This window comes from Anguilla anguilla, chromosome 2 (genome assembly GCF_013347855.1).
Source record: "Anguilla anguilla isolate fAngAng1 chromosome 2, fAngAng1.pri, whole genome shotgun sequence".
Lineage (NCBI taxonomy): Eukaryota > Metazoa > Chordata > Actinopteri > Anguilliformes > Anguillidae > Anguilla > Anguilla anguilla.
The window spans coordinates 65,784,976-65,800,562 of NC_049202.1; the positions used below are offsets into that span (position 1 = coordinate 65,784,976).

Genomic DNA, 15,587 nt, shown 5'->3' on the forward strand with positions numbered 1-15,587 from the left:
ATGTAATTTTAACTGAATTAAAACACCAACAGAGAGACCAATGTTTTGGAATATCATGTATGAGTGTTTGAAAATCCCTGATTAACACTTTTTATGATCACAAACCATAGAAATGTTAACAAGTCCCAGTGTCAGGAAAACATCTGTTTGGGAAGCAACACAGCAAACATAAATATCGGAACAGGGCTTCTGAGAGTTTTACAATAAAAGCCTCCACTGCAAAAATAGCTGCTCATCCTGTCTGGGTAGCCATCCAATCAAACGGAGAGTAGCTGTCATTTCAGCTATTTGAAATTAGAATGGTTTCAGAAAGGCCTGGATAATCTTGAATATTTGCATTGGAATCTCATTTGCCCGAAGCAAGCCACTATTTACTGGGCCATCTAGAATCAGCGTCTCGCAAAACGAGCTGAAAAAGACCAAGCTCTTCCCTGCCAACAGCTTCTTCCTCCAAACCGACGAATTCAAATCCATCGCCAAGGAGTACGCGGCTCCTCGGACAAAAATACAAAAACAGATCCAGTTGCCGAGCAACCGAAGAGGAGGAATTCGCCTGGTGTGACCCGGGTAGCAGTGAGCGCGTGCGGCACACGGACACATTTGCATACGGTGTGGGGGCGTGAGCGCACTCTGACGCGCATCCCTCCCCCTCTCCTCCTCTCCCCCTCCCCCCCAGCTCATCTGCATTATACCTGTCCCTGCTTCAGCCACGCCCTCAAGATGAGAAATACAAAGCACCTTTCAGAAAAAGCAACACTTACATTCAACCTGTATCTGCTATGCATTTCTCACAGAAAATTACACTTGATTCTTTTTTTTTTTTTTTTTTTTTTTTTTTTCCCTGAAGTGCATCTGCAATGTGGGAAAGAGGACATGGGGCTCATACATCTGCTCTACTTTAATCCTCAGGTACCAGAAATATTAATGCAGATTACGGAGAGATTTAAAAGAACCCCTCCCCCCCATCCCCCCCCCCGCCCCCACTAAGTGCACTCACTTTTAGCAGCGTACTTGTTCTCTCTCCGCGACTTGTTGGCTTTCTTCAGACAACCGTCACACACAAAGCTGTGGGGCGGGAAGAGCGGGTGAGCGGAGGACGGCAGGGGCAAAAGGGGTCATTACACACCCTAATTACACGTACAATGTTCACACAGGTACACACACGCGTGCACCTGTGACAGAGCACACCGGAGAGACGGGAGAATGAAGGAGAGCCTCACCCTGAGGGCCAGATCGTCTCATGGTGCAGAACACAGATCTGGTGCATTTTGCGAGCACAGTCAGTACATTCCACAAGCCTGCCGAGAGAGAGAGAGAGAGAGAGAGGGAGAGGGAGGGAGGGAGAGAGAGAGAGAGAGGGAGAGAGAGAGAGGGAAAGACAGAGAGAGAGAGAGGGAAGGAGAGGGAGAGGGGGAGAGGGAAAGACAGAGAGAGGGAAGGAGAGGGAGAGAGGAAGGAGAGAGAATCATTCAGCGCATGATTATACCTCCCCCAGCCCAGGATGGGCTTAAACCTGTTCTCCATTTTCATGAATTATAACATGAAAGAGGGATGTATGGTGAACAATTCCAGCGCCTCTATCTGAATTCTGAGCTTCACCTTCCTCTGGCTTGCTTGCCTGTACGCCAAAATAAAATGCATCAAAATATTTTTTACATAAAACTGGTTTTATACCAAAATTTTTTATCATGCAGTACATCTCAAAGGATATACTCTGAACCCAGTGTTTGCACTGTACCAACCTGTAGATGTGCCTATATCGTAGATCAGTGCCAATTACCTACCAGGCACAGCTGTGCACTAACACCGCTGACAAACAGCATCATCACTGTCTTTATTAACGGAACGCAAAGAGGAAACAGAACTGAAAGTCAAACGTACAGTTCAGGGTCCAGCGTGTCGTTCTTCTTCTTCTCAAACTGATCTTTGTTGATGGAGCTGAAATGAGAGGGAAAAGCAGGGGGTCAGAGTCAGTCTGAGTGGGACGGCTTCAGCTTCAGGGACCAGATGAGCCTGAAGCACCATCTCTCTGTTAGCCTGTACAGCACCCCATCACACCTGCACCCTAACTCAACACCACCCATCACACCTGCTCCCTTTCCCTACACCACCCATCACACCTGTACCCCAACCCAACACCACCCATCACACCTGCACCCTAACTCAACACCACCCATCACACCTGCTCCCTACACCCTACAACACCCATCACACCTGCTCCCTTTCCCTACACCACCCATCACACCTGCACCCTAACCCAACACTACCCATCACACCTGCACCCTAACCCAACACCACCCAACACACCTGCTCCCTACACCCTACAACACCCATCACACCTGCTCCCTTTCCCTACACCACCCATCACACCTGCACCCTAACCCAACACCACCCAACACACCTGCTCTCTACACCACCCATCACACCTGCTCCCTTTCCCTACACCACCTATCACACCTGCACCCTAACCCAACACTACCCAACACACCTGCTCCCTACACCCTACACCACCCATCACACCCTCACCCTAACCCAACACCACCCTTTCACACCTGCACCCTAACCCAACACCACCCATCACACCTGCACCCTAACCCAACACTACCCTATCACACCTACTCCCTTTCCCTACACCACACCTGCTCCCTTTCCCAACACCACCCATCACACCTGCATCCTAACCCAACACTACCCATCACACCTGCACCCTAACCCAACACCACCCAACACACCTGCTCCCCACACCCATCACACCTGTACCCCAACCCAACACCACCCTCATACCTGCACCCTAACCTAACACCACCCATCACACCTGCACCCTAACCCAACACTACCCTATCACACCTGCTCCCAATCCGGCCTCCCTCCCTCACCCCACAGCTCTCACACACATCTCCTCAGTAACACGCAGTCACACACATCTCCTCAGTAACACGCAGTCACACACATCTCCTCAGTAACACGCAGTCACACACATCTCCTCAGTAACACGCAGTCACACACATCTCCTCAGTAACATGCAGTCACACACATCTCCTCAGTAACACGCAGTCACACAGGCTAAGCGAGAAACCGAAAGCAGCGGACTGCGGGAATCCCGGGAAAGAACCGAGGAGGCTGACCGGAAGGAAGGGGAGGATGACAGGAAGGGCTTCAGAGGAGAACAAGTGGGTCAGGGAGAGATTGCAGGAAGACAGACAGACCAAACAAGCACCACTTCAAAGGGAGAGGGGAGGAAGGAGACACAAGATAAGTCTATAAATACAAAACATTTATCGCTACCTCAAAGGGCAAAATACATGGGGGAAGTCCTTACTGGGATGGACGCAGCAGAAAAACGAGAGCGACTGCACGCGGAGAGACGGCGCGAGCGGGAGGGGAGGGGGGCGGGGCGGTACTCACGTCTGGGGCTGGGAGGGGTCGTCTCCCAGGGAAACGCACTCGCCCTGGATTTCGTTGAAACACTTCTCACAGAAGTGGTACCTGTCAGCAATAAGTCCAAATTTTGGTGAACTACACCATTCCGCACAGGACAGCCAATCACAGTGAGGGCACGAAGCAGCAGCCACCAATCAGGGCAGGGCAGGGCAGGCCAAGAGGGAGCAGGCAACACAGGAGGAGCAGAGGGCGGGGTCGTCGTCAAGCCAGCCAATCGAGATGCAGGATAATTTTTGGGGAGGGGGTAAATTTTGGAGTGGATCAGGCCAATGCAGATGGCACAAGCGTAAGAAGTATGAAGGAAAACAAGGGAAATGGTGGTAATGGGGAGGACAAAACAAAAAGTTACAGACAAGACCAGGGTGGAGAGATAGATGGAGGGAGGGAAGGATGGACGGATGGATGGATGGATGGGGGGCGGGGGAAGACGTGACAACATCCAAGATAACACAGAGCAGAAAGCCAAGGCAAAGCACAGATTAGCATTGGGACAAATCACCAGGCACAGCAGTACATAACAGCAACACAGCAATGGGGTATCAGCTGGGGGGGGGCGTAATAACATGGAGATGAGAAAAATAAGAACAAGCAACAGATGCAGCGGCATTTCTTCACTGAGCGCCTTTTAAAGGAGGTCCCTTTTTATTTCCGCAGGAGCGTCGCTCCGTACCCACAACACAGAGAGATGGGAACACAACAGCTTTACGGAGAGCGGCGAGCGAGGCAAAATGTCACATATACTTTGTATATAATCCGTATGTTTATAGAAACACATGAAGTAACCTGCCGTCTGCTAAAAATGACTGGTGTAGATTTGTGCTGTAAAAGCACTGAATTTGCCCCTTATGTTTCAGTAACTTTAGTCGGAAATGGTTACGTATTCCCACCCAAACAATTCAGAAATAAAAAGGGACCAACTTTACAAACGCCAGTGTATTATAGACTATTATTACAATGGGGAAATGACAGTGAATGAGGCTCGGGGGGGGGAAAGCATTTATCAGCAAGACAATTTTATTACATTAAAAACATTTTTAGCCGATATCGCTCAAAGTGCATCAATTCCAAGATGACATTCACACACAGTTCATTTAATATCGTGCTGCAGCGATTATGGACGATGATGAATAATAGCTACACGAAAGCATTCCACTGCGAACGTTCATTCCAAAGGCCCCGCTATCAACCTGCATCCTCGCCCACAGTCTCCATCACTTTACTGCACACGCCAAGTCCCCTTTTCCTCCAAAGGCATTGTTATTAGCTATCGGATACGGCATAACAGTGACTGAAATCAACCAGATTTGGACGCAGGCGGAGTCTGAATACTTTGCTGATCCATTCAGAGCCGATGACATGGAAGCAATAAGCACAGAGACAAACAGAACCAGGTCTTCCCCAAAATTCCTGACTCAGATCAAACCCCTGTCATTCGAGTATCAAACCCTGTAAGTCTCACGGACACTTAAAGTCCTTCCTTGGTGCTCTGCTTTCATGTATTCTGCGGGAGTGCAGATCAGAATGTGATGGAGATAATGAGGCTCGTTCTGCAGACTTCATGACTGCAGTTTCAGAGTCAACCTTCAACCAGCGAGTCACTGCCAAACTAACGCACTGCGTTTCCAGCTGTTTGTTCAGCGTGTGTAATAAAGTGGATGGAACAGTCGGGATGTAATATCAGCTATTTTATTACAACCGCCCCCCACCCCCACCCCACCCCACACCCAGGCTACCCAATACGTCTGTCAATAGTGTAATGTACGTCAGAGCAGCATTCCAGTGATTTTGGTTGCGCGTCTGGATGTACTGTGCGTGTGCATGCGGACCGCATGGCCGCAGTCATGACAGCAGCGTGGTAACCGTGCGCATTGCGTGCCAGCGCATGCAGTCATCCCTCCCCCACCGGCCCCGCAGCCCCCCCCCGCCCCCTTCCCCCCCCCCAGGCTGCGTGTGCCCGGTCACATCCATCCACACACCATTCCCTCACCTGAGCGACATGGCACAAGCCTCACCTAATCTATCAGCGTCCACTGCAGATTAGTCTGTTACCAATGAGGGGAGGTATGGGGGGTGCCAATTCAGCATGTGTGTGTTTGCGTGTGTGTGCCCGTGTATGTGTGTGTGTGTGTGTGTGTGTGTGTGTATGAGAGTGAGCATGTGAGCGCGCGCGTGTGTTTGTGGGTGTGTGCGCGTGAGTGCCCGTTTGTACGCGTGTGTGTGTGTGTGTGTGTGTGTGTGCGCCCATGTGAGCATGTGTGCGGCTGTGAGACCAGAGGAGCAGGGCTGGGGGGGCTGGGGGGCTGGGGGAGCTCTCACCTGTTCTGGTAGCTGAAATAAGCAGCGTCGCGGGGAATAGTGCACAGCTGCTTCCCATAGCAGCACAGAGTCTGCGGGGAGAACTCCAGCTGGGGGACGGACAGACAGACAGGGACGGAAGGACAGAGTGAGAGAGCAAGGCATCCATGTTAGTCACGAACACCAGCCAGTTTCCACAGAAGAGCAGTGTGGCCTACAGCCCCAAACCCTCCCTACTTGCCAATGTCACCTACATTGCCTCATTACAATCACCATTATTATGACATTAATCATCCTTTATAAACCTCACTGGGACATCAATCATCCTGCAGAAGCATCATTAACATCATTAGACACAATCCTTCATAAAACTGCACTTTGATATTAATCATCCTTTGTGAACTGCAATGTCTGAGGAGCTAATGTGATTCTTTAAGGACTCCTCGTTATCATGGTAAAGCATACAGACACACTCAGACCAGCAGCCTCAGGCACAGAGAGACAGGCACAGACAGGCAGAGGGACAGACAGACACGTACAGACACAGGTAGGCACAGACAGGCACCAAGAGACAGACACAGACAGGCACCAAGAGACAGGCACAGACACAGACAAGCACAAAGAGACAGGCACAGACACAGACAGGGACAGAGAGACAGGCACAGACACAGACAAGCACAAAGAAACAGGCACAGACAAGCAGAGACAGGCACAGACACAGACAGGGACAGAGAGACAGGCACAGACAGACACAGACTAGCAGACAGACAGACACAGACAGGTACAGAGAGACAGGCACAGACACAGACAGGCCCAGACACAGACAGGCACAGACACCCTGGCCCTGGCAGAGTCCCGCGGCTCACCTTCCTGCCGCAGCAGTACCCCAGGCCCTGCATGACGGGGTCGATCTCCAGCTCGAACACCTCGGCCAGCTTGGAGCAGTACTTGTAGACGCGGGAGGTCTTGCGGTTGTACAGCCAGGCGTTGTTGAACATGAGCCAGATGTCGTCCACGTACTGCCAGGGCTCCTGGTACTGGCCCGTGTCCAGCTTGCGCTTGATGGTGGACAGGTCCATGGGGTTCTTCACTATGTCAAAGTAGTCCTGTTTGGGGTTCACACAGGCGTGGGGGGGGGGGGGCAAAATTAAGAAAAGCAGGGGAAGGGAACAGTGTGTTGAAAGCTGCAGAGATTCATGCATGAAGCACCATGACTGCTCACTTTTCTTTCATTAACACTGCCACTAAAACGCAGCAACCCTTGACACCACCACTTTACCCAGGAACAGGCCGGTAAGAATAGCCAGTCTGGTGCAGTACGACTTTCATAGCTGTGGTAAGACCGCTGTAACCTAATGTTACTAAAACTAAAGATTATAATAATTTTCTACAATACGAGCACCAGAACTCATTCAATTCCACCATTACTATACAAGAATAAAACTTGAAACCTGTCCCAATGTTTTGATACCCAAGTATCTGGTGTGTTCTAGAAGTTGCAAAGAACTTATTCACTCATTTAGACGCTGTGGCCAGTGGGCTATGAATACTGTAAATTCACCATGATAAATGTGAGAAACAGGACAGTTCATTACACCCGTGTTATACCCCACAGTAAAACCTCCCACAAACACACAGATTTAAAGGGGGGGGGGGGGAAAGGCGGGTGAGATGGATGTCAGTGCAGTGCGGTGACCAGCCCGCATACGTACGGGTATTCCCAGTAACTGGGGGTCCACGGGCTGGCGGAAGGGCAGAGACTCGGGGTCCTGGCGGTACAGCGCCTCCAGCGTGGGCATCAGGGCCTGCCGCAGCTCCTCCGGTTTAAAGTCTGGAGAGGAGGCACAGGGGAGAGGGGAGTCAGCACAGGAGAGAGAGGAGGAGGGACAGGGGAGAGAGGAGGAGGAGGAGGGACAGGGGAGAGAGGAGTCAGCACAGGGGAGAGAGGAGTCAGCACAGGGGAGAGAGGAGGAGGAGGAGGGACAGGGGAGAGAGGAGTCAGCACGGGAGAGAGAGGAGGAGGAGGGACAGGGGAGAGAGGAGGAGGCACAGGGGATAGAGGAGTCAGCACAGGGGAGAGAGAGGAGTCAGAGCACAGGGGAGAGAGAGGAGTCAGAGCACAGGGGAGAGAGAGGAGGCAGCACAGAGCCAGGCACTACTTGTTATACACATGCCGTCTCAAGTTCAAATCACATTTAATGCATTTAACATTCATTTAAATATAAGAAATATGAACAAGGAAATAAAGCAGCATTAACACAAAGAAACGTTTGATGTCTGAGCGTTTTGCTGCAGCAGTTGGGCAATATGCCCTGAACACACCTGCAGTGCTCAGTGAGAACAGCAACAAAGCACTGCAGTAACTTCCCAGTGCTTACTGCTGGTTTAAATACAATATCCAATTTTAATAAATATTCATTAATCATTTCCTTCAATTAATTAAACTCCATTTTCCCCACTATGAATTTAAGAGCAGAGAAGACTTGTGTTGTCACAGCAGGCTCAAACTCTCCAGACACAAGGAGTGCACAGCAAACGGAGAAACTGCGCTCTCCCTCAGCTTCTTCAGCACGACTGCTGCCCACTTCACTCAATTGGTTTAGCAATGCCGCTTGGATGGCAAACAACCAGCCAATCGCGGGAGGGCACTGTCAAATTTTGAACTCCTCGGGTTCCGTGGCAAACATGCAAATATTTAAACAAAGCGCGAGTCCGTTATAATTCGGAGACAAAAACAATTCCGCTTGCTTTCGCTCGTGTCACAGGTGCCTCCTCTCCAAAATATCTGGCAGAGAAGCGGTTGCATCTGGAGCCCCGCCAGGTTTCAGATGACTTAATCAAGCAGAGGGAATTAACAGCGTGCGTTAATGCTGAAAGCGAGAGGCCGCCGCCCAGCCGCACCGGGACCCTGCAGCTCCCCACCTCAGGCCTGGAGGAGCACGTACGGGCCGTCATACAGGCGGCGACAGCCTCGCACCTTACGGACGGAAGAACCGCCATTTTAAATCGAGGCCCTTGGGATTCTACCTGCGAAAACCCCCCACAGAAAGCACTACACAGAGCAGGGGAGTACAGCTCTTCTGGGTCAGCTCCATTCAGATCCAGCCAATTCAGGATATTAACCGACATTTATTTCACCGCTTTAAAAAATGCCCGTAACATTCTACAATGATTTTATTTTCAGATAATGAACTGACTTACAATTCATTTCCTGAATTAAGTGAATGGATGTAAACGAGGGGGACTCCTCGCCCATTTATACAGTCCTCGCGTCCTGCCAGCACTAGGCAGACAAACAGGAGAGCAGCCCATGGGGGACGGACAGACAGACACACAGACAGACAGACAGACCACGGGCGACTTACTCTTCCTCTTGGTCTGGGCGCTGGACTGGGAGCTCTGAGCTCCCCCCGACCCCTCCTCTTCCTCTTTAGGCTCCGTCTTCACCTCGGGTTTGCGGTCTTCGCTCGACGGCGCGGACGGCGCGGACGGCGCGGACGCCGTCTCCATGGGCTCCGCCTTGCCCCCTTCCCGGGCCGACTCCTCCTTCACCTGCGGGAGGGACGGGGCGGAGGGAGGGGCATCAGTGTCAGGCAAAATACAAACCCCCCTCACTGCCAAAACGGGCTGAGGACAGTTAAAACCCTTCAAAAATACCAAAGGTAGGATCCCACCCACAGTGACATGCATGGCTCTGCTGGTCTGACCAGCATGTACCTGGCTCAAGGTGATCTGCACTCGCTGTTATTTTTCATATGAGGGGGAACAGCTGAGAATTGAGGGAATTCAGAGAACTTTGAGCCCCGCTAAAGGACAGAATGATCCCAGGACTCAGGATACAGATTCTGCTACTGGGGAGTTACACCTTGGTACCAGCCAAGCCTGTCCCTAGGTCACCCATACAACCCAGGGCCAACCCAAATGGCCTAAAGCGGCCAGTAAAAACAGCACTGGGCAGGCCAGTTTAAGGAGACCCCACTGCTGCTCCCCCGCTGCTCTATCACTCCCCCGCCGCTCTCAACCAGCAGCCGCTCACCTCAGGCTTCTCCTCGGCCTTGACGTCGGCTCGCTTCCCACCCAAGCCCCCGTCCGTGTCCCCGCTCTCCTCGTCCTGCTGCTTGATCTCCACCTTGGAGTCCAGGGGGGCGTGGCCGTCGCAGGGGGGGTGCTGGGAGCCCGTGTCCGCGCTGCTGACGGAGGCCGGCGTGGAGACCTGCCCGTCCGCCGTGAACGCAGACTTCTGGGACAGCTGGGAGGAGAGAGAGCGCCAGCGGTGAGGGGGAGGGGCCACAGCAGAGCGGATATAGAGAAACAGAGAGAGGGGCCATCACAGAGCAACACCGGGAGAGAGCCAATCAGCACGGACTTTACATCACATCACATTCATTTAACAGGTAGGCTTAGCCAGAGCAGCTTACAATGTAGAGCAAACAAACATGCGTTAAATCAAATGTGATTAAAGAGCAGTAGCACGGTTTCCGCCAGTGTATTGCAAGTCCGGCGGCCCGCCGGGCCTAAGTTGACCCCCGCCGGGCCTAAGCATCTGGGAATAAAACATTTTTTAAAGTATTTTAAAGATGTTTTTTAAACTACAGTTACAGTGGGGCGGCTCGGTTGGAAAGCTCCCCAGCGACATCTGTTGGTTTAAACGTGAACGCACTATAGGAAAACAGCAGGTCTGAGATCAGTGTTCTTTACCCTCATTGTGCGTAGTGACATTCAACACTTGACGCTTCCAACTATCACAAGCTAACGTTACCTAGCAAGCCATCATTTCTTATTTAGTAGGCTAACTAACCTCGTTACAAACTTCCGCGTTATCACTTAATCTCGTTGGTAAGTAGGCATACATTCTTTTTATATTAACTTAAGCAGTGTGTAGGTAACGTTAAACTAGTAGCATGCATGTAACGTTCGATACATTGTAACATTAGCCTACATGACTTATTAATCGCCATCGAAATAACGACTATTAATAGCGTTAGCTTGATGACATTGACGTGCACGACAACGTTGTCATAATTTTTTTCCCGACTGTGAAAACTGCCGGACTTGTTTACATTTTGAACAGATGTGGCTCCCGAGTAAATCTATCGTTGTTTCCGTCATAGCACTTTCGACACAAAAAAAACGGAAAATCCTAAAATTTCTTCTTACAGTGAAGAGTGCTTGACCGGCAAACGTAGAAATGTGTTAACACAGCGGCAAAATTAGGCTATATCTAGAAATACCACCTTTGGGGAATAAACGCTACGGTTGAGGGTCAGCCACTCTTGACGCATACCTGCAAACTAGTCGCTTTTCGACGAAATTCGCCGTTTTGAATCCAAAATAGGTCATTTGTGTGATTCGTGTACATCCGATGAGTTTTTGAAATGGGGGGGGGGGGGGGGTGGTGGTGGTGGTTAACCAAGCAAGTTTTCACTGCAGTTTTTTTGCCACAATCAGTTAGTAATGACCTAATAACTATTACACCACCGCTGTTTGTGGTGTTCACTCGCTGGGTGACGCAGTCATAAAATTTTCCCCGACCGCGAAGACTGTCTTACTTGTTTACATTTTAAACAGAGGTGGCTCGTGGGTAAATCTATGGCTGTTTCCGTCGCATTGGAAGCGCTATCCTAAAATTTCTTCTTACCGAAACCGTAGTAGCCTAATGTGTTAACACTAAATTTTACGACAGCGCTAACTAACCTTTCGAAAGTCACGTTAAACAAGTAGAAATTAACGCCATCAGCGGTGATTAACAAATCTACCCAAGTATTTTAATAATGGACTTGCAGGCGTGGATTTCGAATTATTTGTATTTTCTTGTAGACCATTAAGAGCAATGGAGAAGAGCCAACGTCCTAATTGTCAAAATGTCTACCCACCGTTTACTGCAAAGTGCTAGTTATTTTAGCTGGACCGCAATAGCGGGGCAGTCCCCAAAACCATATACTAGGTTTTCACTTGGTCCTGTTTTTAAAGTGAAAGAAAACCACTGGGTGCCCTAGTGACGGGTGCTGAGCGGAAAAATGAGCAGGCAGAACATCCCTTAAACTGATTAACGTTATTATTGGTGTAAACTTGTTTTTAATGATTGTACTTGATTATAAAGGACATAATATGATAGAGACAGTTCTCCTCCATTAGTTTAGACGAGAAAAACATTCTATTTACGTCGCAAAATTGTGCACATTTCAATCGACATTAGCATATTAAAAACTGGATAAACGTAGACACTCCGAAAATGTTCATGGCAAAGATCTGGAATACGCAGATGATGTCATTTGAACGAGCACAGGTTAGATGGCATTTTTGAGTTTATAATTTATTTTGTATTTATTTGATCTTCATAGCATGGCGTGACGAAGGAAACTGTGTTTATCTGCAGTTGAATTATTGAGATCGTGGGCAGACTTGTTAATCAAGGAAAATGATTGGAAGTCAAGACTAATAATCAGGGGAAGTTTTCTGCCTCCTCGATTTTCAGCTCAGCAGCCACCACTGTACCTTAAGTTAAACTATCAGTGCTAGTCAGTTAAATAATGTGCCCCAAAAAAGACACTTGGCCGCCGGCCCGCGCCGGGCCGCCAGCCCCCGTCAAAAGATACTTGCTACCGGGCCTAACAACTTTCCTGGGGGAAACCCTGAGCAGTACCAGTCCCAGACTAGCTAATGCTGGGGCAACATCAGCACTAACTATGCCAACCAGAGTACAAATTATAAATACAGATTATACATCCATAATCAGCCCTAAGATGAGAAACCTAAACCATGAATATATTAAAAATGGAATTAGTAGGAAGGGGGTGTGCTGGGTGTAGGGGGCATGACACAGAGCTATGAGAGGGGCTGAAGGGGAGGCCAAGCATGGGATGGGGGGTAGGGGGTGTACGGGTTCAGGGTGCCCCTGTACTCACCGGCGTGCGTGGCAGCTGAGGCGCCAGCGTGGCGCTCGCGGGCGGGGCCGACGGGGCGGGGCCGCTATGAGGGGGCGGGGCGGACCCCAGCCCCTGGTGGTGCTGCAGCTGGGAGGGCTTGTCCGCGCTCATGCCCTGCTGCTGCTGCTGCGGGGCCGGAGGGGCCAGCTGAGGGGGGTTGGGGGTGGGCGGCTGCGGGGTCAGGGAGCCCCCCAGGCCCGGGGGGGTCTGGTGGGGGGTGGGGGTGCGACTGCGGGCGGGGGAGGGGGAGTTCTGGCGGACGGGCGGGCAGTGCGGGTGAGAGCTGGGCTGTGAGGAGTTGGAGGGGGGGCCCAGGTTCGAGGGGGGTCCCCCGCCGACGCTGCCGGGCCCCATGGAGCCCCCGACCGACCCCGGCTGCGCGATTGGACTGCTGACGGGGAGCGAGGGAGGGGTGGGGATCCGAGCCTGCAGGAAGGGGAGGGGGGCACATTTAGTACCAGATAATCACAATCGACACAGGCACCATGCGATGCTGCTTCCAACCATCACCGTATAAAACGCCACTGGGCTCTACGCTAGCGTTTCTCCCAAAGGAGCACATGTGCCCCCGAGCTGGAATTTAAGAGCACGCTAATGCAATTAGTAATCAGTAGACGCACCCCAGAACCCAGTTGGCACACATTAGTTTTCAGGAGCAAATGCTCCTGAAATAGAAGCACGGAAGAGCCACAGACCGGTGGTTTTCGGTCAGTGTTCTGTAAGTCGCGGGACGGACACGTGGGCCACGCCTCTCACCTGTGTCATCGCGCCCTGCGGCCCCTGCTGTGCCATGCCGCCCATGCCCGACCCGGGGAACTGGCCCGGGGGCAGGTACTGGTTCTGGAGCTGAGCCACGTTGGGCTGGCCCATCCTTGCCGGCCCCATGCCCATCTGAGGGAGAACCAGACACAGAACACGTTCGTCACCGCGCGGTCACAGAAACGCAAAGAGTGACTATGTGTAAAGGGAACAGTGACCGTGTGTAAAGGGGACAGTGACCGTGTGTAAAGGGGACAATGACTGTGTGTAAAGGTTGCAGTGACTATGTGTAAAGGGGACAGTGACCGTGTGTAAAAGTTGCAGTGACTATGTGAAAGGGGACAGTGACCGTGTGTAAAGAGCATACAGTGACTGTGTAAAGGGGACAGTGACCGTATGTAAAGTTTGCAGTGACCGTGTGTAAAGGGGACAGTGACCATGTGTAAAGGGGACAGTGACCGTGTGAAAGGGGACAGTGACCGTGTGAAAGGGGACAGTGAAAAGGGGACAGTGAGCATGTGTAAAGTTTGCAGTGACCGTGTGTAAAGAGCGTACAGTGACCGTGTGTAAAGTTTGCAGTGACCGTGTGTAAAGGGGACAGTATCCTACTGACCTGGTTGAGAGGCGAGCCGAGCTGGAGGGGAGGGGTGGAGCGCTGGCCCAGAGACGGCATCCCCAGCGAGCTGAACTGGTTCATGCCTACAGACACACAGCAGCAGGTGAGTACAGAGGAGATACAGTCCGCTCGCTCACACACACACACGCACACACAGACATCAGCGGTCTATGAGCCTGCTCCACACGCACGCACGCATGCCAGTAGTCTGTGAGCCTGCTCCACACACACACACACACACACACACACACACACACACACACACACACACACACACACACACACACACACACACACACACACACACACACACACACACACACACACACACACACACACACACACACACACACACACACACACACACACACACACACACACACACACACACACACACACACACACACACACACAGCGGTCTGTGAGCCTGCTCCGCGCACACACACACACACCAGCAGTCTGTGAGCCTACTTGAACACAGACATCAGTCACGGGTTTGTGAGCCTGCTCTACACACACCAGCGTACCTGCAGGGTTCTGCATCCTGTTCACCATCTGATTGGGCACTGAGGGCCGCACGAGTGAGGGGTCCGAGAGGGGGCCGTCTGCAAGAGACCCAGAGGGGTCAGAACTGGCGCCGTCCCACAGGGAACTCACTAGAACAGCTGCATTCTGATCCTGATACACCCGAGCTCAAATTTACCCCCCGGTTTTAGGGATTCCAACACCGAGCAGCCACACATCACTGGAGGGCAGTGTGTAGGGGGCAGTACTCACTGGAGGGCAGTGTGTAGGGGCAGTACTCACTGGAGGGCAGTGTGTAGGGTGCAGTACTCACTGGAGGGCAGTGTGTAGGGGCAGTACTCACTGGAGGGCAGTGTGTAGGGTGCAGTACTCACTGGAGGGCAGTGTGTAGGGTGCAGTACTCACTGGAGGGCAGTGTGTAGGGTGCAGTACTCACTGGAGGGCAGTGTGTAGGGTGCAGTACTCACTGGAGGGCAGTGTGTAGGGGGCAGTACTCACTGGAGGGCAGTGTGTAGGGTGCAGTACTCACTGGAGGGCAGTGTGTAGGGGCAGTACTCACTGGAGGGCAGTGTGTAGGGTGCAGTACTCACTGGAGGGCAGTGTGTAGGGGGCAGTACTCACTGGAGGGCAGTGTGTAGGGGGCAGTACTCACTGGAGGGCAGTGTGTAGGGTGCAGTACTCACTGGAGGGCAGTGTGTAGGGTGCAGTACTCACTGGAGGGCAGTGTGTAGGGGCAGTACTCACTGGAGGGCAGTGTGTAGGGGCAGTACTCACTGGAGGGCAGTGTGTAGGGTGCAGTACTCACTGGAGGGCAGTGTGTAGGGTGCAGTACTCACTGGAGGGCAGTGTGTAGGGGGCAGTACTCACTGGAGGGCAGTGTGTAGGGTGCAGTACTCACTGGAGGGCAGTGTGTAGGTGGCAGTACTCACTGGAGGGCAGTGTGTAGGGGGCAGTACTCACTGGAGGGCAGTGTGTAGGGTGCAGTACTCACTGGAGGGCAGTGTGTAGGGTGCAGTACTCACTGG

At 51.8% G+C, this 15,587-nt stretch overlaps 1 protein-coding gene across 3 annotated transcripts in view; it reads right to left on the minus strand.

The window, feature by feature from the left end:
* The window catches only part of ep300a (E1A binding protein p300 a), a 48,985-nt gene that overhangs the window by 7,837 nt on the left and 25,561 nt on the right, over positions 1–15,587 (minus strand). For 2 of the 3 annotated variants that reach the window (XM_035404637.1, XM_035404636.1), the window contains exons 11-23: positions 14,565–14,642; positions 14,035–14,120; positions 13,419–13,553; positions 12,642–13,088; positions 9,773–9,985; positions 9,102–9,288; positions 7,449–7,567; positions 6,603–6,842; positions 5,758–5,846; positions 3,406–3,486; positions 1,882–1,938; positions 1,221–1,298; positions 998–1,065 (exon numbers count right to left, since the gene is read on the minus strand). In XM_035404637.1, the coding sequence (XP_035260528.1) occupies positions 998–1,065; positions 1,221–1,298; positions 1,882–1,938; positions 3,406–3,486; positions 5,758–5,846; positions 6,603–6,842; positions 7,449–7,567; positions 9,102–9,288; positions 9,773–9,985; positions 12,642–13,088; positions 13,419–13,553; positions 14,035–14,120; positions 14,565–14,642 (1,878 nt within the window). Of the gene's footprint in view, positions 1–997; positions 1,066–1,220; positions 1,299–1,881; positions 1,939–3,405; positions 3,517–5,757; positions 5,847–6,602; positions 6,843–7,448; positions 7,568–9,101; positions 9,289–9,772; positions 9,986–12,641; positions 13,089–13,418; positions 13,554–14,034; positions 14,121–14,564; positions 14,643–15,587 lie in introns of all 3 variants that reach the window. The other variant, XM_035404635.1, reaches the window with a different exon arrangement.